This window comes from Ixodes scapularis, unplaced genomic scaffold, assembly GCF_016920785.2.
Source record: "Ixodes scapularis isolate PalLabHiFi unplaced genomic scaffold, ASM1692078v2 PGA_scaffold7__128_contigs__length_106722199, whole genome shotgun sequence".
Classification (NCBI taxonomy): Eukaryota; Metazoa; Arthropoda; class Arachnida; order Ixodida; family Ixodidae; genus Ixodes; species Ixodes scapularis.
The window spans coordinates 49,863,724-49,886,777 of record NW_024609882.1 but is presented as its reverse complement, the minus strand read 5'-3'; the positions used below and the strand labels follow the sequence as shown (position 1 = coordinate 49,886,777).

General features: G+C 45.2%; 1 protein-coding gene across 1 annotated transcript in view; it reads left to right on the top strand.

The window, feature by feature from the left end:
* The window catches only part of LOC115324113 (Down syndrome cell adhesion molecule homolog), a 198,498-nt gene that overhangs the window by 76,559 nt on the left and 98,885 nt on the right, over window positions 1–23,054 (top strand). Inside the window, exon 7 of the mRNA XM_042286225.1 lies at window positions 6,665–7,084. Coding sequence (XP_042142159.1) covers window positions 6,665–7,084 — 420 coding nt within the window. The remainder of the gene's footprint in view (window positions 1–6,664; window positions 7,085–23,054) is intronic.

The window sequence follows — 23,054 nt, the reverse complement described above, 5'->3', positions numbered from 1 at the left end:
TCCAGTGGGCTTCACGTGAACTGGGAGCAGCTCAGCAGTCTCTTGGCCGGAACAGGAGTGTAAATGAACAAAAGAAAATCTTCAACAATTGATAATGGCCTCTGAACTTAGGTTGAGCTTGAAATTTGAAATTTCATTTAAACTTTAGATGAACTTTCGAATTTTATCTAAAGTTTAAGATGATATAAAAATATTCTAAGAGGCGATTTCCATACTTTAGAATCTAAAGTATGGAAATCGCCTCTTAGAAGGCTGAGACGGCTGTTACGGTCTCGGTTACGGCGGTCACAGGTAGTTTGCACACTAAAGTCCCTTGAACTGGCTGCAACAAATTATGAGCCATTTGCCGCAGGTTGTTCGTTCTTATCTTCAAACATAAGCCCTGACATTCTACGTCTGATGACCATCCGAAAAAGTCAATGCGAACTCTTATCTGCACTTCTACGAAGTTCCAAACGACGGTACCAAGCTCTTTTGCAATAGCTTGCCAGCCTACGCAAAAGGCTTGGATATTTTCCCTTCAAAATGAACCAACAGTCTAGGTTCAGCCACATGGGCGATTTGAGCTGACGAACGAAAAAGACATCCTTTGCAAAAAATATTGTAAATTCGAAAGCATTTCTTTCGGCCCGTGAGGTCGGTCTGTCCCAGTGTTATGGCTTCACCAGTTCACGTGTTAATTGGGCGCTCAAGTGCTCCTTCGGGAAGTTTTATTTTGACGGCGTATTTTTTCATTGGCTTTAGTTAACAGAATAGGCAGTTCCAGATTCCAAGATTTCAAGTAAACTCAGAGCACTAGAAATAAATGAGCACTATTTTCTCTTCGACAATTTTTTTTTTTTTAGAGGAAGGGGGGGGGGGGGGGGTTCACTAGTGTCATAAAATTTGACCAATGAAAATATTTTATATTATGGAGATTCAGAATGTTAGAAATAACGGTATTGTTAAGAGTGTTGTGCATTGTATCAAGGAAACAAATCGTTAAATATTTGGGTTTATGAGGCGTAATACAGTAATTATTCTAAAGCGCCGCCTTACAGAGCTTCCTGGTGTCTTTTATAAGTATGAGAACGAGGGATGCGTAACAATCATTTATTAGAGTTTTCATATGGGAATCGAGAGTCAGTGAGTGTGCTCTCCCTTTTTTAGGGTAATTAGAGACTGTAGATTGAGTTATCACAATTATTAGATGATCTCAATATCTACTTCAGTGCTCTTTTAAGATAACAATTTAGCCATTGAGATATAATTTCTAGCCTTTACTAAAACGACCCACGTCGAGATATGCTCATAAATGATACGCCAGCATGCAATTCCCACTTCCAAGAACGCTCGTGTTAATCGCTTCGGAAAACAAGTAAAGCGACCCCTGAGAATGGCACCGAACCGAAGCTCAATCGGCACTCGGAGACACGTTTTTGGAACAGCAGAGCAAGCTACTGCCACCCAGCGCAGATACATCTCGAGCGCGGATCGAGGCCATGAACCCACCACCTCTACTTGTGCACTCGGACTGTAAGTTGCCCGCGGGCATAGTGCGCCGTCACACCATTAAAAAAGAGCACCAAGCCTAAAGGCCCATACGCACATTCGCGTTTGAGCGCGGTGCGTTCCGTAGCGGCAAGCGAACGCGTTGCGTTGCGAAGACCGCTTGCGCCAAGCTTGTACGCACAGTTGCGTTGACACGCAGTCAACCGCAGTCAAGAGCCAATAAGAACTCGCTATCGTCGCTAGTGGCTCACCAATAGTAAGCGAAATCCAAGGCAACATGGCGGCGCACGGCGACGGCGTCGGTGTTCGATCTTGGGACAATCTCGCCGGCTTCCCCGACGTTTTGTCAAGCTTGAACCATCGCAGCCTTGGAAAATACAGTCCCCACCGCTCCCCAAAACGAAAAAGCAAGCGCTGCGACCGGCGAACCGGATACGTCTCACCGAGTCGGCCGGGTGGGGCGAGCGAACACGTCACCCCCTCTCCTCTTTCGACTTCTGATTGGTCGAACGCACCCGAACGCACCGCAACGCTTCGGAAAGTTGAGCGAGTCTCTACTCGCTTGCGTCGCGCTACCGAGCGTTGCGGGAAGGCGCGCGTCGCTCTGCAAGCGACCGCGCCTGGCCGCAAAGACTCCGCAACGCACTCAAACGTGTTCAAACGCGAATGTGCGTATGGCCCTTAAGAGGGGGTTACTTGATGCAGACAAGAATTCGGCGAAACTTCAAAAAAGTCATATCATATTGGCTTTGCATCCCAAAGCGTCTCTTGCCGCGCCAGAGCGGTGGCGCCATCTAGATTCCTAAGTATCTCGAATCTGAGACGAAATTCTACCGTGATGCGCTCTTAGGATGGCACTGCATCCTAATTACAGGGTGCATCATTTCGACGAAACATATTTATAAAAAAAAACACAAAAATATGCATTCCATTGCGGTCCGAGGAGGTGAGTTATGCTAACAGTACATTGAATACAAGATATGAGCATTACGTCATTATTAGGAGAAGCCTGCGCGCCCCAAGCGGGAAACATACTGAAGCTTGGCGAAAGTACTAAAGCCACTGAATCTTCTCACAGTACTGAAACTCCCAAACTTCGCTTTAGAACCGAGTCGTGAGGGGGCAGTTGCGATCCCCAACATGGCGCTGCCCTTTACGGTCAAAGCGAATAGCATACACTGTAGCGTTCGTTCTTGAGTGAGCTCTTCTATCATTGTTCCTGGCCTGTGGCGACATGACACTTGTTTGTTTAAGAGCGCAGCTCTTAGGTGCCCGTTTTTGTGTGTCGCGGCATCGGCATCGCCATTGCCGTCGGCATAACTGCGCTAAATTTAGCAAGAAACTTGACGTCACATGACCTGAACACTAATTCAAATCCGCTCTAAATTTAGCGGGGAATCGAATTGCTGTTGACGTCACGTGACGTCAATTTTCTCGCTAAATCTAGCAGAGAAACTGAATTAGTTCATAGGTGATGTGACACCAAGTAATGTGACGTCATTTTTCCCGCTAAATTTAGCATGGAAACTAAATTGGTCTTGAGGTCACGTGCCGTTAATGTTTCAGCTAAATTTAGGGGGAAGTGTGTGGAGCTGGGAGTATCGAGGAGGAGCAGGAAAGGAGGAGGGGAGGAAAGGAGAAGAAGGAGATGAAGGCACGGAGAAGGGGGAGGAGGCGGAAGGCAGGTAGAGGAGGATTAGAATGGAAGAAGGACGAAGAGAGGAAGAGATTCGAGGATCATGAGGGGAAAGGAGGTGGAGAGGAGGAAGAGGGGGAAAGAAGGTCTTTAGAGAAGGACGAGAGGAGAAGAGGAAAAGGGGAGGAGGGGAGGAAGGGAGGAGGAGGAGGAGCATACCCTCCTGTACCCTCCCTCCTCCTCTTCCAGAGCTCTGCCCTATTTTCGTGTTACAGAGATGTGTAAACGCCTTTCACTTTTTTTATTGAAGTTGTTTCCCTCGTTGCGAGCAGTGCGTGACTTGTACCTCGCTGTCTCGTCGCGCTCTCTCGCCTCGAAACACACATAAGTCGAGTTCATCGAGTAGCGTCTGAGGCGTAGAGTTCGAGACGCGGCACCGGCGCAACTGCAGCCAGCAAACGAGCCGGAAATCGTCTTTGGCGAACAAGGTTAGCGTCTACTTGATATACAAAAATCTAGCGGAAATCAACGCACCTTCCGTTCGGTCCTAACTCATCAATGCCCGCCGTAGCCGTGGTAACGCGGAAACGTTTTATATAAGTTTTTTCTTGTTTTGTGCCTATCTCCCAACTGGCCGACTAATAACTTCCGTTACGGGTAACACCAGACAATCAGAACACTTTTCTGCGGGGATCGACTTTCAGTAAGTGGACTGAATAGAATTCGGAACTTTGAAAACATTTTATGACTCTGGAGAGTGTGATGCAAATCGGCAGCAGTGGGCGTCTTGGCGTTGCCGCGTGCGAACCTATTGTGAGGCTCTGCATGACGCACTAGCCGCGAGTTCAAACAAGCCTGGTGGCGCGGCTTGAATGAACTAATGATGCGGTTTGGTGGAGAACGGTCCAGACCTTGTCTTCCAGGTTGTATTGGTTATTCGGGCAGGAGGGGGGGGGGGGGGGGGAGGAGGCTAAGACTCGTGATCAGTCAAATAATTTACTAATGCCTTTCACAAACGTTTTATTTTGTTAAAATAAGTATTTTCTATGAAAAAAAAAGCCATGCTGAGCGTCATTGAAAACCACTGATTATGTCAACTGTAGAACGATTTGTTTCGCGTGCTGCGTTTTTTCTGAGTCCCGAAAATGCATCCAAATTCGGCGTGCCAAGACGGTTGTTCCGTTTCTTATTGGGGATGCTTTAGCAATCCGTTAACGTGTTCCGCGTACCGCACAACCGGAGGCTTTGAAGCATGCGTTTTAAGCATGGGCCCTGCGGTAACTTTATCACCCGGGCGCGCGCTTAAACGCTTCCTTCAAAGGCTCCGGTAATGCCGTACGTGGAACATGGTAAAGGTTTGCTAGAAGTCCTTATAATTCTTTTTTTCGTTCCGCCAGACTTGAAACTGTAACACGAGTGATAACTGCAGCCTTCCACTGCGCTTTCACACGCTCTAGATATCTCTCAAATTTACTGACGTAGTTGTTTTGAATGCTCCTCAGAAAATTGTGATTTGCGACCATATGCTTATTTTCACAAATTAAAAACTTATTCAAAGATTTTATATTTTAATATTCGCCATATCATGGCGAACCTGCACAGGCGGCGTTTGCGTGTTTCTCGCGACTTTATTTATACAAATATGAAATAGCTCGTAAACCTTGCTGCAGCATAACAACTACGAAATAAGGCGCCACCGCTAAAAAAAAAAAAAAAAACTACGTCCCGTTCAGTTACGAACCCGCCGAAGCGCGTTGGGCATTCGAAGACTGTTTTGGTTTTCTTTTTGGTGGGTGGCAATTAAAAAAAAAAAAATTCGCTGACAGCTGTCCTCTTCACACCACACAAAATTGGGCGTTTGTAATTATAATAGTATTGAAATTATTTTTTTTTTTACTGTGAATTCATTGATAAACTCTTTATTGGAGTTCCTTTAGTATACTCAAGGAATAGTTGTGTCGGAACTCTGCTGGCGCACTTTACAATGTGTCGCAGTGAAGGTTAGACTTTGAAGTTACATAAAAACTATATATCCAATGCTTAGTTTCGCTGGCATTGGTGAGCAATATGGATGTTTTAGCTCGAGTGCTAGCATGGGGTTTTATAGGTTGCCATGAAGGTTCCAGTACACTGCAGGATTTTGAGAACCCTTAAAAAAAGTGTTTTAAATAAGTGAATCAAATGAATAACTGACTGCGACAGATGATTAGAAGGAAGTGAAGGTTGGTTGCACTGCAGAATTCCTTATACTTGGCGGCGTCCCTTCGACAAGATATTTTGGTGGCGCTCTCTCCTGGTTCCCACCCGTCAGTTTACAACCGTGATTATCAGTTGAGAATGACGTCAGTAAAAATCACTTTGGAAGCTTGGAATGATCGTGTTCTTAAGCCTCAATCACCCCAATGGACAGTCTGCCATTAACCTCATTCACGCATGGATGGAAGCACCATTAGGTTTACCAATGACGTCGTCGCTAGTCTTTCACTTTTGACAAAAGTCCGATCACAGCGACGCTCCTCTTCGCTCACACCCCGTTAGAGATCTGTCTAATCGAAGTTACTCATTGATTTACATTTCGTCGAACACATTATAAACGAACAATCCTTATTGTTATCGCTACCCCTGAACGTGTAGCACTTTTTAGTGTATAGCCACTGTCAGGAGACTAATTGCAGGGCGTCTGGTTGGCCTTCATGTTTTTCTGACAGCGCATGCTCCCTCCAGGCTGACGAGACTCCTAGTCGCTATTGAAGGTAGGAAGCTTTGAAATGGGGTGAAAGGGTAACTTCGTCCCAATGTGAAACCAAAATAAATTACTGATATCGATATACGGGGACTTAATACTAGCACTGCCAGAATTCTACACCAATAGGAAGCTGCGTTCCACTATGATGCCGATATGAAGAATGCTACCGCCGGCATCTTAGCGGGCATTCAGCGGGTTTGTTGTTTGTCAGACAACCATGTTTTGCGATGTTATATTCGTACTCAAAAAGGTTACTTGTTCATACTGAGTCTTTCACCGAGTTTTTCAGCCGCATTTTCAGCCGTCCTGTCGGATGAATTCTGCGTGTTATGTTATATATTAGCATCCTTCGTTTGTAAGTGCTCGTCCCCGACCGCACACGGGGATTATTGACGAGCTGCTCGCTCAAGCATGTCGTGGTGTTACGGGCGGCACAGTGTCATGTGACGTCACAGTCTCGCGTGACATCATGGTCTCACGTTACTTCGATGTGCCATGATATGCCATTGCGTTACGTGACGTCATTACCTCGTTTCATGACGTGGCGGCACAATTTCGCTTCTAAATTCAGCGGAACGATATCTCCTCTAAATTCCGATAGAAAGTCCTGCTTTTCAAAACTCGTATCAAACGCTATCGCGCCTTCATTGCATTTTACGAAACATCTAATCCAGGTGACTTTTTTTTCTTGACATCTGTCTTATGAGTATATACACCTCCCCGCCGTTCTCATCCTGCCAGTGACTATAAACCACAACTTATGTTCTGGCTCTTTTTAAAACCTGACGCAGAACGGGCTCCCCGGCTGGAGCAGACGTTCGAGACTCCTGGCGCCGTGTCGCCGAAATCTTCGGCGAGCCTCGGATGCCGCGTGTCCGGAGACCCTCCGCCCAGCGTGTCCTGGACTCTGGACAGCGCCTGGCCCATCGTCAGCGGTGGCCCCAGGCTCCGTCTCTGGTCCACGAGCGACGGCGTGACCGGCGACGTCATCAGCTTCCTCAACTGGACCTCGGTCGAGGCCGGGGACAGCGGTCAGTACGTGTGCCGTGCGACCAATGCGGCCGGCCGTGTGCAGCACGCGTTCAGGCTGAACGTGCGTGCCCCGCTCTTTGTACGGCCTGCGTACAACGAGACGGCGCTGGTGGGCGCCACAACCAGGCTGCAGTGTCCCTTCGGAGGATACCCCTTTGACCGCGTCCTCTGGTACAAAGGTGAGCCCGTGGATATTTACCCTTTAGCTGCTACGATAACCGCTAGACCACCTTGGTCTTCTGCGTGGAAGACGTTCTTACTACCGATCACATCTCGTTAAGAGCTAGACGTGTGGTGTTGAGACAAATAGAAAGATGAAGAGGATATGGTAAAGGAGGAAGCGAGGATAAGTGGAAAGCGCAAAATTTGTGTCGGCCTTTTTCAGTGTCCCACTGGTAGTACGCCATTCAAAATGTAGTCTGCAGACGCAGCCCGAGCAGTGTTTCTTCCTTGAACGGCCGTCCCGTTACAATCATACAAAAACCATCTGGAGACATTTTCTAATCCTACATATTGTGAGGAAAGAAGAAGAGCTGCGACGCTCCGGATCTCATGCAAAGGGCCCGGCTCTTCGAACCGTTCCATGCTTAGGCCCGCCTGCCTAGCACCTGAACGTTCACCACCTCTCCTGCCTCTTGATTAGCTCGTAAAACCACACATCATCATCTCACAACATGTACGAAGCGAACATGTTTGGAACTTGCGTGCGGCATGTCCGCAGATATCTCTGTCATCCTGTCTGTAGCGATCACCGTGTATTTTTTTTTTTTATGCTTAAGCAAAACGAGCACCTCTTTACTCGTAACGTCCTATAGATGGCAGGGTGGTATAGTTCCAAGATGGACGAAGAGATGAAAACAGAATATCCGGGGATTTTCAGTGCGCCTCCTCGTTGATGGTGGTCAGTGTGCTGAGATAATTTACTTGAATACGAAGCGGTACGCGCAGGGGCATATCAAATATGACGGAGATGCTGATGTGTATTATGAAGATCACGCTTGTTTTGAAAAGTTTCGAAAAAGGAACGCAACAATCCTGTTTTAACGCACTGTCTCTTCCGGCTGAAAACTGCCTGACACATTAACTGACCGATCAAAGTCATGCGATTGCAGCAGCACAAACGGCGACAGGCCCTGCCAGCGTCTCCACCGCCGTCCCCGTTCCTCTGGTTCTTTGTTCGTCCGGGAGAGCGCGAGCGGCGGATATGAGTTACGAATCCGCCGCTCGCGTCACCTCACACTAAAGGCGCGTTCCCACCGGCGATGCGATCTAGTCGCGCGATAACTTTCATCGCAAAAGCGACCATCGCGGGCAAAAAGCGACGCGATTTGAGCAGTTGCTACTCGACCCGACTTTTTTGCGATGCGATCTAGTCGCGGAGCGGCTGAGCCAATCAACGGCGTTCGGAGCGAGAGTTTTCGAGAAACGACTCGCCAACGAAGGCGTTGGACTCGCTCATCGCGCACGCCGGTGTGACCATCTAACTTTTTTTGCGATGCGACCCAGTCGCATCGCGCGACTACTTACATCGCCGGTGGGAATGCGCCTTTACATCACCAAGCATTTATATATACTTGGTGATGTTAAATAAACTTTGATTTGATTTGATTTGAATGGGGGAGGTTTGGTAATGAATTCCGTGTGTGTTTCATGTTACACAGCGCTAGACTGATAGTGAAAGCACATGAGCATTTTTTTTTATAAATTATTTTCATAAATGTACACCGAGGCACCAGATATTACCTACCATGATGATGCACTCAGTGAGAACTTTCCGACCCATATAATACATTTGATGACAGCCCCAATATTTCGGAAGGAAAGCATAAAAATAGAGTCATTGCTCTTTGTCCTAACAGTGTCGTGCAGTGTACGTACTCTCTAAGACACTGTTAGCGCGAACAGGGCATCGTCGGATTTCTCTCTCGTTTTTTTGCTCTGGATCGAAAGACTGTCATCAAATATTCCATAGTAGTGCGAACTGCCCTATTGGAATGCTACCCTAAGTGGTAAATGTTTGATGCTGGCCAGTACAGTTTCAAAGTAAAATGCAATAAAGCGGCGGTGGCACGTTCGCACTAGCAGTGTCTTGAAGTGTACAGTACGTCGTGGCCTTCCAGGTTTAGAGGAAAACCGATATCCGCTAAATTCCGCCGGGAATCGCAATGTCGTAACATGGCGAAAACACAGTGTTACCTGACGCCACGTGAAATGAGTACAGAAGATTTCCTATAAATTGAGAGCGAATTAAGTGTCGCGTGATGTGACAGTGCCACTTGACATCAAAGAGTCGCGTGATGTCGTTTCGTCACTTAACGTCAAAGTGTCGCATGATCACCACCCGCTAAGTTTAGCGGCACGTAATTTGTCTATATTTGAATATGATCGTTTAATTGAGGTCAGCAGTTTCTACCGTCTCTGCAATCGCCACAGTTCATTGGCAGAACCTGCAAAAACCAAACATAATTTATTTTTGAACTATAGAAGGAATTTTTGGTGATTTCAAAGTCTGCTGCGCGGTGCAGGTAGTTGTGTGGTGGTGCCGATCGTTTTGATTATGTGGTAAGTTTGAAGAAATGTACCATTACATGTTCGTAAAGAACGGATGCGAACAATGCTCACATGTGTAAGCCATCGTGTTCCCTCGTTCCAGGGGTGGCGGAAATAAAATACTGGATTGGAATTACGGTTCTTTAATTGGTGTTAGAATAAATCAGGACCGTGTTATTACTTTTCAGCGTAGATAATTACACAAAGTAATAAATTAATTTAGTGCTGTAATGGTAATGAAAATATCAATATATATATATATATATATATATATATATATATTTATTACGGGTACATTTTTGTCTCGAAAAATATCACGGGCAAATAAAAAGTCAGCTTGGACATTACTAAAAACAAAATAACATTCGAGAGAAAAGGGCCATGTAAGACTCAGAGAACGGCAGTTAGGCTGTGCCGCATTACGATTTTGTCAATTCGGACGCTTCAAGATCATATTCTGGAAGCGGCACGATCCACCCATTCGCGTTAGTTTGAGCTTAGAACAGAAGTAAAATGGAATAAGCTCGAAACACTCTGTGGATACGATATAGTCTCGTTTAATTCCGTCCATTACTTTTATACGTTTGAAGCCTAGAAAATGTTTGACAAACAAAAACTTCCATTTATTGATAATCGTTCAGGGCACACGTCGGATTGCCGTAATGCACCAGGAACTAGGGAGGGGGAAGCAAGTATTACTCGAATACTCCGTTTAAGCCGGACCAAAGGCAGTCTAAGTGCGGCCACCGTCAATGTGGCTTAAAGAGACACTGAAATGAAAAATAATATTTTGAACCGCCTAAATGAGACACATTTCATTGCTCTAAATTTCCCGCGGAAAAAGAATGGCGTGATATGGTGTGCCGTAAACGCAGTTTGAGTTAGCACTTCTCTAAGCTCCGCTCTTTAGCAAAAGGAGCAAAGCGACCTACGCTCCTTTTCTCGGCTCTGAGTGGTTGGTGGGATCATTGAGGTGTCGATTTTTTTTTTCGAATATTGTTTTCCGTGCTTTTATTGTTTTAATATTTTATACGGCATATCTTTTTAGTTTTAACAAAAACCATATATATCTATATCTATATATATACAAAAACCATATATATACACATATATATATATATATATATATATATATATATATATATATATATATATATATATATATATATATATATATGTGTGTGTATGTGTGTGTGTGTGTGTAAAGTCACTACTGTCTTTAGAAATATCACTAGATCGGAACTTCCCCTTTAATCTCAAATGATAAACATCGGTGTCGGCGTTTACGGCGAGCAGTTCCACCCTCGCCTAACTGGTTGGATCGTCCATTTCTTCTTTCTTTTTTATGAGTGTGAGTCGTTTTACGTTTACCGAGATGTTTAAAATGATATCCTTAACCGACGTAGTTTACAGCGAACAACTCATGGAAGGCAGGCCTTCGCATTCGCTGTGCGGGTGCTTGTTTATGTTCCTGGACTAGCGTATGCCATGCGTTCTACGTCAACTAAGTATTTTGTTTGGTCTGACTTTCTTACCTTATTTTTTCGTTTATGCGTGTGCATGCCGAATGAAGGAGTCGGTTCCCGTAAAATCAGCCCCGCATCTCTGTGAATGGTGTAACCGTCATGATTGCGACAGTGGTTTTAGCAGTGAGACGAAACCTACACATGGGCGTATTTGCGAGCCATTTGTCTCAAAGCCATCGGGTGTTCTTTTACCATCAGGTTATTCGAGAGTAAATGAGGAGTCCAACTAACTTATATACCAGTTTAATGATTACGAATGGAAGACGAGTTGGCGATTGAGGTTTATTAGTTCGCCGGCTGGCGGGGTCGCCATCAGGAGTCCACATTTTTGTATGCGCTTGCGGTCTGTCGCTCTGTGACTGGTCTGGGAGGCGAACTGGTGAAATTTCGCGGTCAAACTCTGAGTCGAAGGAAAATTCCCCGCTCCAGTGCTGCGATGACTGTTGCATTGAGGGCAGACACCTTGCAGCTGTGTCGTGGAGGCAGCTGCTGTCTTTTTCTTCTAAGCTCGCAGGCTTGTCGACGCCGTGCAATTCGCCGTTTGTTGTCGGTCTCTTTGTGTCTTCCCCCGGGGCCGGGCCACCGGGCATTTCGCTTTTGCTGCGGCCTGTCTTTTTTTCTTTTCCCCCAGTTTTCCTCCGAGAGTCCTCCTCGATCCTGGCCCCCTTCTCTTCTTGTTCGCAATGCCACGGGACGTACCCCTCCCTCTCTCTTTCTTCGCCTGTCCTGCGCTTCTGCTTTTGATTGCGGAATTCCGGAGAAGCGGCCCAAGTAGCCTGATCAGGGTAATGAGAACCGTCTTGTTGCACAACCAGATTTGTCTCCCTTGGCATACGCGACCCTCCTCACTCCGGCACCGTGTTCGCTCATGAAGGTCTATAGTGGTTATAAAACAAATCTCCCTAACTTCCGATTCGGCCAAGTTCGGCACTTGCCGAACTTTTGCCGAACTTTTGAAGGAAAGTTCAGTAAAGATTCGGTAAAAATTCGGAGCCGTGGATTGCAAATGGACGCCGCGCGGTCGTGTTAGCATCGTAAAGTGTAGTGGTTACGGCGAGGTGCGGAGACGGCGACATGGTAATTGTTTTTGTGAGCCTTTCTCAGTGTGGTTTTCTAATATTTTCTGGCTCAAGAAGAGAAGGTCGACCTAGAGTTGACGCAGTCCACTGCGCAAGGGACAAATGATGCGATATATTCTACATAACGTGATTTTCATTTGGGGGGATCGATGGCCGAGTGGGCTAAAGCACACACCCAGCTCGACGCGCGTGGAGCGAAAGCTCGTGCTGCAGAACCCAGAGATTCTGGGCTCGAGCCCTACCCCTGCCCGTTTCGATCTGGATGAGCATCGTACCGGCGTACGGTCGTGTATCACTATTGCGTGAGCACGTGAAAGACCCCTTAGCAAAAAGAGGCCGTACTTCAAACGAAGTTGAAATATATTTAGTACGAATATTCATTTTGTATTTATTCTGTATTATTTTGGCCGCATTCGAAATACGCGCGTAATGTATTCAAAATACATTATAAATATGAATCAAAAAATATTTTAAACATACCAAAAATATTATCCCTTCACACTCAAGATGCCATTTGTGCATTAAAAACCGGTTACACAAGTTTTTTTTTTTATTTTCGATTTTGTCAGCATATGGTGTCCCTGTGATATTTGAAGGCACTGCTAAATACATCTCATAAAGCTACATTAGAAACGAACACAAACACAAACACCATGACGCACTGAACAGCTTATTCACAGTCCCGTTGACTGCTCTAGACCCTTATATAGCCTACATATTGAAGGTAATCATTTTTTCGGTGACCACCTCTGCGCTTATTAAGATTCCAAGTATTCGATCTTCTCCTCGGGAGTCTGTCAAAGGGGAAACAGTGTTTTGAAGCTCGTGTACGATATCTCTTAGTAAAAGGCATTCATACAACTAATAACAATTCGGCGCAGTCCTTAAAACAATATCCACACAAACGGCTCATGAAATACATGTTATTGCTTCTCTGCGTAGCACCACTCAGGACGAAGCGAATTAAGGCAGTATCTTTGCTTTAAAATACTGTAAACGACTTTATTTTCGTGAGGACCTAATTCTCGCAAAGTTCGCGAATCGCCTACAATTCCGAAAAATAGGTCCCGTGAACAATTCCGGCAAAATGTAAAAAACATTAAAATCTATAATACGATCCCAGCGCGTCGCGAAAATTAGAATTTGCGAATTATTCCAAAACTCCAACTTTGACCTAAATCGCGAAATATTGAGCCCGCGAAAAAAAAATTTTTTTACAGTAGTTGTTTTGCCTTTCTATTTTAGTAGTTGACTATTTAATATGGCAGTTAATATCACTATATTAAAGTCACTATTCGCATCGCGTACAATGGTGAGTATACGCGTTCAGTGAACTAACATTGTGCTAACAAAACCACGCCAAACGTATATGTTCACAGCACCTGGTGAAGCTTTCCAGCATCAGCAAATGTTGTGGTTGTAGTTCCCGAACCCCGTTTGTGATTGGTGTGCAAGGAACTGATCAGGTGTGTTCTTGATAGAAAAAAGGAAACAATAACATAAACTGGGCTGATTTATCAGTGCGATGCTCCGCAATTCAGTTGACGAACTAATCAAATGCTGTATTTAGGCGCTTCAGTGTACTCCATATCTGCTTGAAGCGAACTTCTAGAAGGGGACCTTTTCAATATTTTGGTAGTTTAAGTCAAACTACCAAAGTATTGCAGTCAAAAGGTACTTAGAGTATAACACAACAGTATTTACAATTTTCAAGTATTTTAAGAGTATTCTGCACGTATTTTTGATTGCTCCATTTTTTTAGGGTTGGAGTATATTTTGCATGAATTAAATAAATATTTCAAGAAATATATGTGAAAGGCATTTTGTGTCTATTAATTTAGTATTTACATATTTCAAAACGCATGAAGGGAACTTCAAATGCAGTTTAAGTAGAGGTATTTTAAAATCATTTTTAGAAGTATATTTTAGTACTAAGTAAAAAAAAAAGAAGTTTATATTTTCGGTCTATTTTTCGTGTACTTAAAATTATGAACTGTATTTCAAATACACTCAAATTAGAATGTGGTATATTTCAAACGTATTAGTTTTCGCTAAGGGACCCCAGGTTACCAGTCGTACTGCACTGGCATAATTGCTCATCCATAGTGTAAACCAGTGTCGTGGTCCCATCCTGGCAGACCGACCTTACGCTGTATAAATCACTTACGTCCAATTTGACTTTTCTTTTTTCAATTTTCATTTGATATTTCCAGTGATGCTTTTGAGACTGGAGCATAGAGCAGCGTTTTCGTGTATTTCGGGTTTAATTTCGTATTATCTATACTCCAAATTATACTTAATCAACAACGCTGTCAAAACTTGTAGCACAGGTGCGTCGGTTCCAGGCTTCCTCTTTCATTTTCAACGCTGACAACAACCAGAGTGCAAGCTGATGGTTTTCGAAAGCGCTTTGCATGCGCCAGCGCACTTGTATAACAAGCATAGCTATGCTCTCATGACAGTGCTCTACCTTTGATAGCCTTTCACACAACATGCTAAACCACTCGCTCACGCCTTTAGCTTTAATAGTGTTGTAGACTATGTATGAAATGGAGCATACGAAGGTCTCCATAATATGGCAAAACTAAAGAATGTGCTGATGTCGGAATACTCGTCCGTGTGGCGGGATTCATATCGGGATTTCTGCACTCTCAAGAAAAAAGGGTGTCAAGAGGTGTATTCTTACACCCTTTGTCCCATATAATACACCCACAAACTTCAATTCGACATACAGCGCCCTACAGTCGAACAGACGGCCCGAAAATTTACGATTGGCTTGATAGCCGTGTGGTACAACTTATTAAAATAGCTAATGCACGTTTTACTGAACAGGAAAAAAATAATTCGGGTATTCTTGACCCTACTGTAAAAACTCGGTGTTTTCTTTATGTGGTCTTTGACACGCACTTTAGCTATTTACAATGTTGTACCACACGGCTATCAAGCCCCTCGTAAATTTTCGGGCCGTCTGTTCGACTTTAGGGCACTGTACGTCGAATTGATATTCTGGGGTGTATTATATGGGACAAAGGGTGTAAGAATACACCTTTTGACACCCTTTTTTCTTGAGAGTGTGTTTATCACACCTACTACACCTCGTGAGGGTTATGTCCGGAGGTATATGAACTAGCAATATAGATCCCCTCATTCCGGATTCAATGTTGTCAATTATTCTAAGCATTTGAAGCATATTTCTATTGAACCTGGAGGGTAACAAAATAATTATGTCCTTGCAATACGGTCTTATAAAATATAATTCAGAGAAGTAAGGCAAGACACAATGACTAGATAAGACAACAAACAAAACTTTCATCGCAAGTGGGAGCGTTAGAGTATGGCATGACATGTTTCCCTTTAAAACATATTTAAAGGAACTTAAAACTGAGTTTTAGCTCTTTCTTGAGGGCCTCACAAATTGCTCCGTCAAGAGAAGAAAAAAAAAAAGAGGAAGCAAAGCATTTCCTTCCAGGAATCTTCCATTTAAACATTCAGCAGTGCATGAACCTGAGAATGCTGGTTGTTCCGTTATAAAAAATGGGTTCATGCTGACAGCCAAAAATTCGGCCAGCTTTTGACAGTATTGACTGCGCATGAGTGGACTCCCAGATTTTTTTCCGGTCCAATTCTTCCTGAATTACCGATTGCACTTTATTATGTTTTTTTACCCAGAGGTTGGCGGCGATGATGGTCAGGCGGCGGTCTTTACAAAAGCTAGTCTTGGAGTTTCCCAGCTTTCGGTCCATCTTGTAACTGAGCAGCGTGAGCAGCCTGTCGATCGAAGACATGGTTTGTGCGACTGGTTCGGCTGGCTCTCTGACGATCGAAAAGACAAGTCTTAAGCCCAGCTGGCTTCTTCTTCCTTGGTTCGGCAGTGCCTTCTTTTCCCCCGTCTCAGCTCAGACGCGGTTTCTAGCAAGTCGGCCCTGGTTTGGACCGTGTGGGATTTACTATTAGCTACCAACAGAGGTACCGATAGAGTAACCAAAGGGTTATCTCAACAGCGGCGGCAATCTCAAAGGAGTGTCAAACGTAGTAGCGCAGTCCCCACATCTCCGCAGCAATATAGACGACGTTTAGGGCCACATTACCGCGGGTCGGTTCGATAGATACCTCCGTCGGTGCCAATTATCGACTACTACATGCGATAGGCGGAGACTGGGCCTAAGAAAATCAAGCTGACAACAACCATCGATTGGAATTTGATACAGTGACAGAGATTCCAGACCCGGTTGTAGTTGTATGTGTGGTGGACGTGGTTGAGAATGACGCAGAATCAGGCGTAGCTGAAACAGAATTTGCGAAACACAAAGTGACGACAGCTCTCTGAAAATCTCTTGGGAACAGGCCCACCATAAAACGCATTGCATGTTGCTTGACGATAATCTGTTGTTTGAAAGAGAAAATTAACTGAACAAAAATTTAAACGGCTCCTGCCCCGGAGCATCTAGAGCAGAGGTGCTTTAATTGGAAAATGACATGCGATGTGAAGGACATTTCTCTAAAAGTAAAACAAAACCACGAATTAGAAGTGCATTTTTTTTTTTTGCCGACTATTGCGGCCGACGTCAAGAGGCATTGTCGAGCACGTCGTGAGTGCCAGATTTTATCACGGGGATAGGCTAGAAACGAAGTTAAAATAAGTCTATTGGCAAGGCTTCAACGACCTTTCGAGACTGTCCTCATTGACTGCATTGGTCCACTGGAGCATTACTCAGAGCGCGGTCACCGGTATGCGCTGGCTGTCGTAGATCTCTGCACGCGATGGCCTGAAGTGGTACCTCTTTGATTTCTCACAGCCAGAGCCACGTGTCAGGCACTCATTGAGATATTATAGCGACACGGTGTGGCGGAGCTTATATGCCGTGATCAGGTAACAAACTTCACGTCCTATCTCACGAAGGAACTACTCAATCGCTTGGGGGTAAAGATCAGATTCTCGACACCAGATAATCCTCAAATCAATGTAATTGCAGAGCGTTACAACGGCACTTTCAAGGCCATGCTTTGCCATGTAGTGGACGAGCATAAAGGGTGCTGGGACTTCTAGGTGACGCCTTCCCTGGGCATACCTTGAAGTCCCGAACGATATCACAGGTGCGTCACCATTTGAACTAATGTATGGAAGGGAGGCTCAAGGCCCGCTGTCTATACTAAAAAGAGCATGGACTGTATGTATACGCAACTTTTGGGTCTTGTAAACCACAAAAAAATACCTAAAAAATCTCAGAGAGAGGACGGCAGAGTCCTCGGCGTTGTTGACAAGCATTTTGAATCAAAACTACAAGCGTACAAGCAGCGGTATATAGCATGCGAACGCGACCAAAGCATTTCACATTGGGAGAGAAAGTCCTCGTGCTTGAAACGGGGCTGTCTTGCGAAATTAAGCCTAACTGGGTAGGGCATGTAGTGACTAAAGAACAGAAACGGGAGGAAAGTTATATTGTTAGGAGCCCTGAAAATGGTGACAGGTCGGTGCAGGGAAGCGAACTGCGCAAGTAGTTCACGCGCGCTCATAACGTCGGGGTTATCTTCGAAGCGGACAATGAGTTCGGGGATGTAGAAAGTGCTCCCACATGCAGTGCTGCCAATGCCACGATAGGGCAGGTCACCCTTGACTTGCACCATCTTAGTGGGAGTCAGCGAATAAACCAGAGACTGGAAGAGAGCTACAGGGTCGTGTTCTCTGCGAAGCCAGGGAGGTTTACTGTCACCTCACATAATAAGATAAGGCATGTTGCCGGAACAAAACCGAGGAGGGCGTTCCCATACAAGGTACTGATTACTCTCAGGAGAGATGTTGAAGCGCAGGTGCCACAGCTTCTCGATTAGGACATTATTTATCTGGTAAAACTCACCTTCGAGCACCCTTTCGTGTGTATCGCTAAGAAGGATGGCTCAATCCGAATGTGCATAGACTACGGGCAGTTAAACGCTTTACCAAAGACGGACAGCTTCCTGGTGGAAAGTGTCAGAGAAACTCTATAACATTGCAAAGGCGAGGTATATATCACTGTTGGACGTGACATGGGGCTATTGGCAAGTGCCAATGGATGAAGACTAGCGGGGTTACACGGCTTTCGCGAGACGGAGCGGCCTGTACTCATGGAAAGTAATGCCTTACGGACTTCGAAATTACGCTGCAACATAGGTTGGGTGGTGGGTGTGACTCGTCACCCAAGTGCATGTAGTTGCCCCAGAAACTACTACCCGAATAAGAGCGGGGATATTTCCAGGTGTCTCTTAGAAACATGAATGCAACGAAGCATTCAGCAAGGGGAAGCATGTCGCATTTCGTCACGCGTTACCGAGGCGCAGGCGGCGGATGTGACCCCGGTCCAGACCTAGATGGAGGGCAGAACGATCACTGCCTCGAACGTCCGGCTCTCGGTCCCAGCTGATGTGGACACCGCCAAGCCACCATGGCTGGTCGGGAAAAGAGGGACAAATATGCATGTAGGCAGAACGACGTGTTGTCATGTGTGGGGCATATTAAAAGCACGAATTGAGCGTTTGCAAAAGTGTTCATCCCAAGTTGGCATCGTGCGCTGCTAGAGTTCTAACGCCAAGTCATATGCAGAATATTAATGTCACTCGCAACCAAAACCGTGCAGCCAGGTTAGGTTTTCGGAGATGGCGCGTATAACCTAGGCGGAGTCGATCCACTCTCCCACTGTAGGGCCGCACATAATACGACACTAGAATAACCTCCGTTTAAGGCACGCGTACAAGTACAGCACCAGTTCCTGCCACTAGGTACACACGAAGCCAGAAGAATAGGTCTCTGAGGGTACTTAGTGTCCACATACACTCCTGCCTTGCCTGCGGTTGCTGAGGAATCGGTTCAGCGATGATCCAGCATGAATGGGGGGGTGCTTTAGGACGTAAAACCAAAAAGGCGTGTAAGCGAGTTAGTTTTTTTTTTTTTTTTTTTTTTAAAAAACAGTGCCCAAGTAAAGCATTTTCCGAAGAAAATCCGCTGATTACGTTCCCCAACCTTAACTCGCAAGTCTCGACAGGATCCGTTGCAGAACTCCCGGGAGCGCCATGGGAGGGGTGGAAGATGTCTTCGGCGAAGGTTAGCTTACAGTACTGTCGACAGATTCTTCAGGAAGATTGGGAAACATATTAGAGAAGTTCCGTCGGAGACATAGGAGGAGAAGGGGCAGGCAGGGATCAAGCTGGAGAAAAAAGTTGTTTAATTCCTATATTTCTCACGGGTCGGGAGGCTCGTTGGCAAAGGAGACGCCAAGCTACGAGCAGGCATGCAGCTCTGATCGAAAGCACTCTCCTTCTTTGTTTTCAAAGTCGCGTATCAGACGGGTTTTCTCAGACAAGCAAAGCAAATACTTCGATCGCTACACACTTCAGAACGTTGATGTCACGCGACCTGAAATCCAATTCAGTTTCCTCGATAACTTTAGCAAGAAAAATCAGGCCTATGGCTTGATGTTACGTGACCTACACGCAAATAGGGTTTAACCGCTAAATATAGCGGTAAAATTGACTCGTGACCACCCACCGGTCTTTCCAATTTGTCTGCAACTAATCGCTTAATTGAGCAACAACCTATCTGATTCTGTCCGAATTTTTTTCTTTTATCGTCTGCATTTAGGGACCAAAAGGAGAGAGAGCTAGACCAACTTTCTTAATCGTTGCTTTTCATCTAGAAGAAGCCCTGAGACTTACTGGCACTCAGCCATGTTTTTTTCCTCACTTGACAGAGGATCACGTGTTAACACATCCACCGAGCCATTACATCCATGTATGGATGTAATGACATGGTGGATATACTAGCTCGTTGGATGTGTTGACATGTGTATGGGTGTAGTTGCTCGTTGGATGTAGTTGCTCGTTGGATGTAGTTGCTTGATGGACGCAGTATCTCGATGGATGTAATTGCTCATCCTATCTGTTACGACGCCTAGCGTGCCATTATATCCATCGTGCTAGTGCATCCATAAAAGCCAAGATGGCCCTCACTGGGCGTTCTCCGTTCTTCACATTCTTATGCGGAGAACAAGTTCATCTCCTTCTTTTGCGAGGGCTGTGGTGACCTCAGGACGCCGAGCTCTGACTGGTTCTGAATGAAGGATAGTGGGTAGACCTCAAGGCAGGTTGCTTTGAAGTCTACGGACTATCCTTCATTCAGAGCCAATAAAAGCTCGGCGTCTTTCTGACGTCACCGCAACCGCTGCGCAAGAAGTAGACGACTTACTCTCCCCATTGGTTCGGGAGTCACAGGGAACAAACGGTAAGCCAGAGAACGTTAGTATATCACACTGAAATTCTCTAAGACATTCCGATTTTTTTTTTCTTAGTGGCGAATGGAAGGTGTGATAGTGTGACTGTCCTAATTCTATAATGAAGTTTAAATTTAGTTAATTTTATGGGTGAAAAAAGCAGAAACCAATCTATAATCACTGTGGAAACAACAAACAACGAGCCGACGATGCCTGTTCGACTATGGATACGCTGAGGGCCGCAGAAAGCGCATAACCCACAAAGGGTCCTTTGACTCGCTTTTCTACATTCAATTTAGCGTATAAACCGACACGCGGCGCGGCTTTGCTTACCAACACGGCCGGAAGGCCGCGCATGCGCAGCAGCTATGTGGGCCAAAGCGACCAGGCTCTCCATGATCTCGCCATTGTGTTCTATGGCGTGCGCTCGTTGTTAACGTTATAGAGACGCTTCTAGCTTCATTTGTGCGTCGCATTTTCTGCCAACGTATGTCGTATGTTATGCCCGACTATTTGAGCTCGCTACCCGAGCCTGAACGGCAGCGGTATCGAGACAAACTGTGCGTGGACGGCGTTGCCTTCGACAATCCTTACGCCGTAAAGAAGACCTGGTACAGTTCCGACTCGAAGTTGCTGCCGCCGACGTCGACGGCTCACGTCGTCGTTTATTTAGTTTTAGCGTCAAGCCAGTTCACCACCGACACGGTGCAGGTGTGCAGGTCACTTGAGGTCTACGATTACTTCGAGCCGGTTTCCTCACTGCCGGCGTGATCAGCAGACTTAGGGTCGGCTGAAGTGTATTTATTAATTGATTATATACACACAGCGTCTTCGAGTCAAGGCATGATATTTTTCCTCTCTCATGACCACAAGGCATGACAAGTGGTAGCGCTTTGTTCGTTCCGCAGTCTTGGCGGTAACACGTCACGAGTAACGGCGATACCACTAACGCGCGTTACTTTTTTCGCTAACGCAGTACCGTAAATGTTACCTTTTCAAAACAGTAAAGGGGAACGTATCTACGTTACTATTTCAAGTAACGTGTAATGTAGTTATGTTACTCGTTGCTTCTTCTTCTCAAGTCTTAAAGGAATTACACTTAAATTTTTCCGTGTTTTTAGACGTCAAGTCACGTGAATTTATGAGCTTTCTTCATTTTTTTTTTGCATTTTTTCTTGTAAGTATTTAGGCGAAACTGTAAAAAAAGATAAAGAAATTATGTTCAGTTTCTGCATGAACATAATGTTCCTTGAAATATGGCTCTTCTGCATACCTGTACTGTCAAAACAGTAATACGAGTTAAATCATAATTAAAAAAGTAACGCAAATGTAACGTGCGTCACTTCTTATCGATAAAGGTAACGCGTTCCTTTTATCTGGAAGTAACGAGTAACGTATCTCGTTAATTTTTTTCGGTAATGCCTACAGCACTGACGTTCTGTCGCGGATCTTCTTCCGCCTATAGCGCGGGCGTAGTGAGCCACGGACGAGCTCTGGGCCGGTGCTTTGTGCTCGAACACCGTGGGAACAAAATCCCGGTGGTCTCGATCAGACGACGATTTTCCTGCACATAAGCACGCCTCAGGACGGAGATTAAAATGGGAGCCACACTTGCCTTCAAGAAAGTGCTTGCCGCACGAACGGTCGTCCACGTGAGGCGACCATTAGTTTGGAGCCACGGATATTATTCACCTCCTGCGCCTTTCAGAGTCAGCCGGGAACTCGTGGAAACTCAACCCGGTACTTTTTTTCTACCTTTGGGTGCAATTAACGGCTAGCTTTGCGACATACTGAAATGCTATGACGCCCATGCAAAACGTGCGCCCTTTTGCCCACACCACCCGGCTCCGGCGCGATCGCAGCGCCGCCGCAGCTCCGTGACGTAGAGTCCGCGTGTCGGTCTATACAACGTGCACTTTTATACAGCATAGTTAAACAAAGAAATACACCTGCGTGACTGATGGATGTAATGGCATGTTTCTGGAAGAAGCTGCTCGATGGATGTAACGACACGCTTTTGGACGAAGTTGCTCGATGGATGTGATGACGCGGTGGATGTAATGGGCACGATGGATGTAACAGCATGATGGATGTAATGGCATGTTGAATGAAGTTGCCAAAAAGGAATGTAATGGCACGTTGGAGGTGCTGGCACTATGGATGTACGGGCACGATGGATCTAATGGCACGAAATTGGACGTAAGTGCCCAATGGATGTAATGGCACGATGGATGTGTAACTATGGATGTGATATCTAACGTACGATAAATGCAGTCAGTATTTGTTGTTGTTTCATCTTTACTTGGTGTTTGTGAATGGCATTTATCCAAAGCATTGAGTATCCCGTCTTTATCTGCTTATTGTTTGCTTTCTACTACCAACATCAGTCAACTTAGTGCGTTTTTTTTGCAAACTTAGTAGAGCGAACAGTCGTATCACGCTTTTTTCTTTCTTTAATATACATAGTGTTTCAGCTAACTTATGGCTATACTTTAAACAAAGCTTGTATACACGACGGACTTTGAACCAATGCAATATTCGTAATCAGTTAAAGTTAGCCAGAAAACATAAATGAATAGCTCATTAAAGAAAGCTAAAATGTTGCGAACTTTCTTTGAAGCTCTAAATATACATAGTGTTTCAGCTAACTTATGGCTATACTTTAAACAAAGCTTGTATACACGACGGACTTTGAACCAATGCAATATTCTTGATCAGTTAAAGTTAGCCAGAAAACATAAATGAATAGCTCAT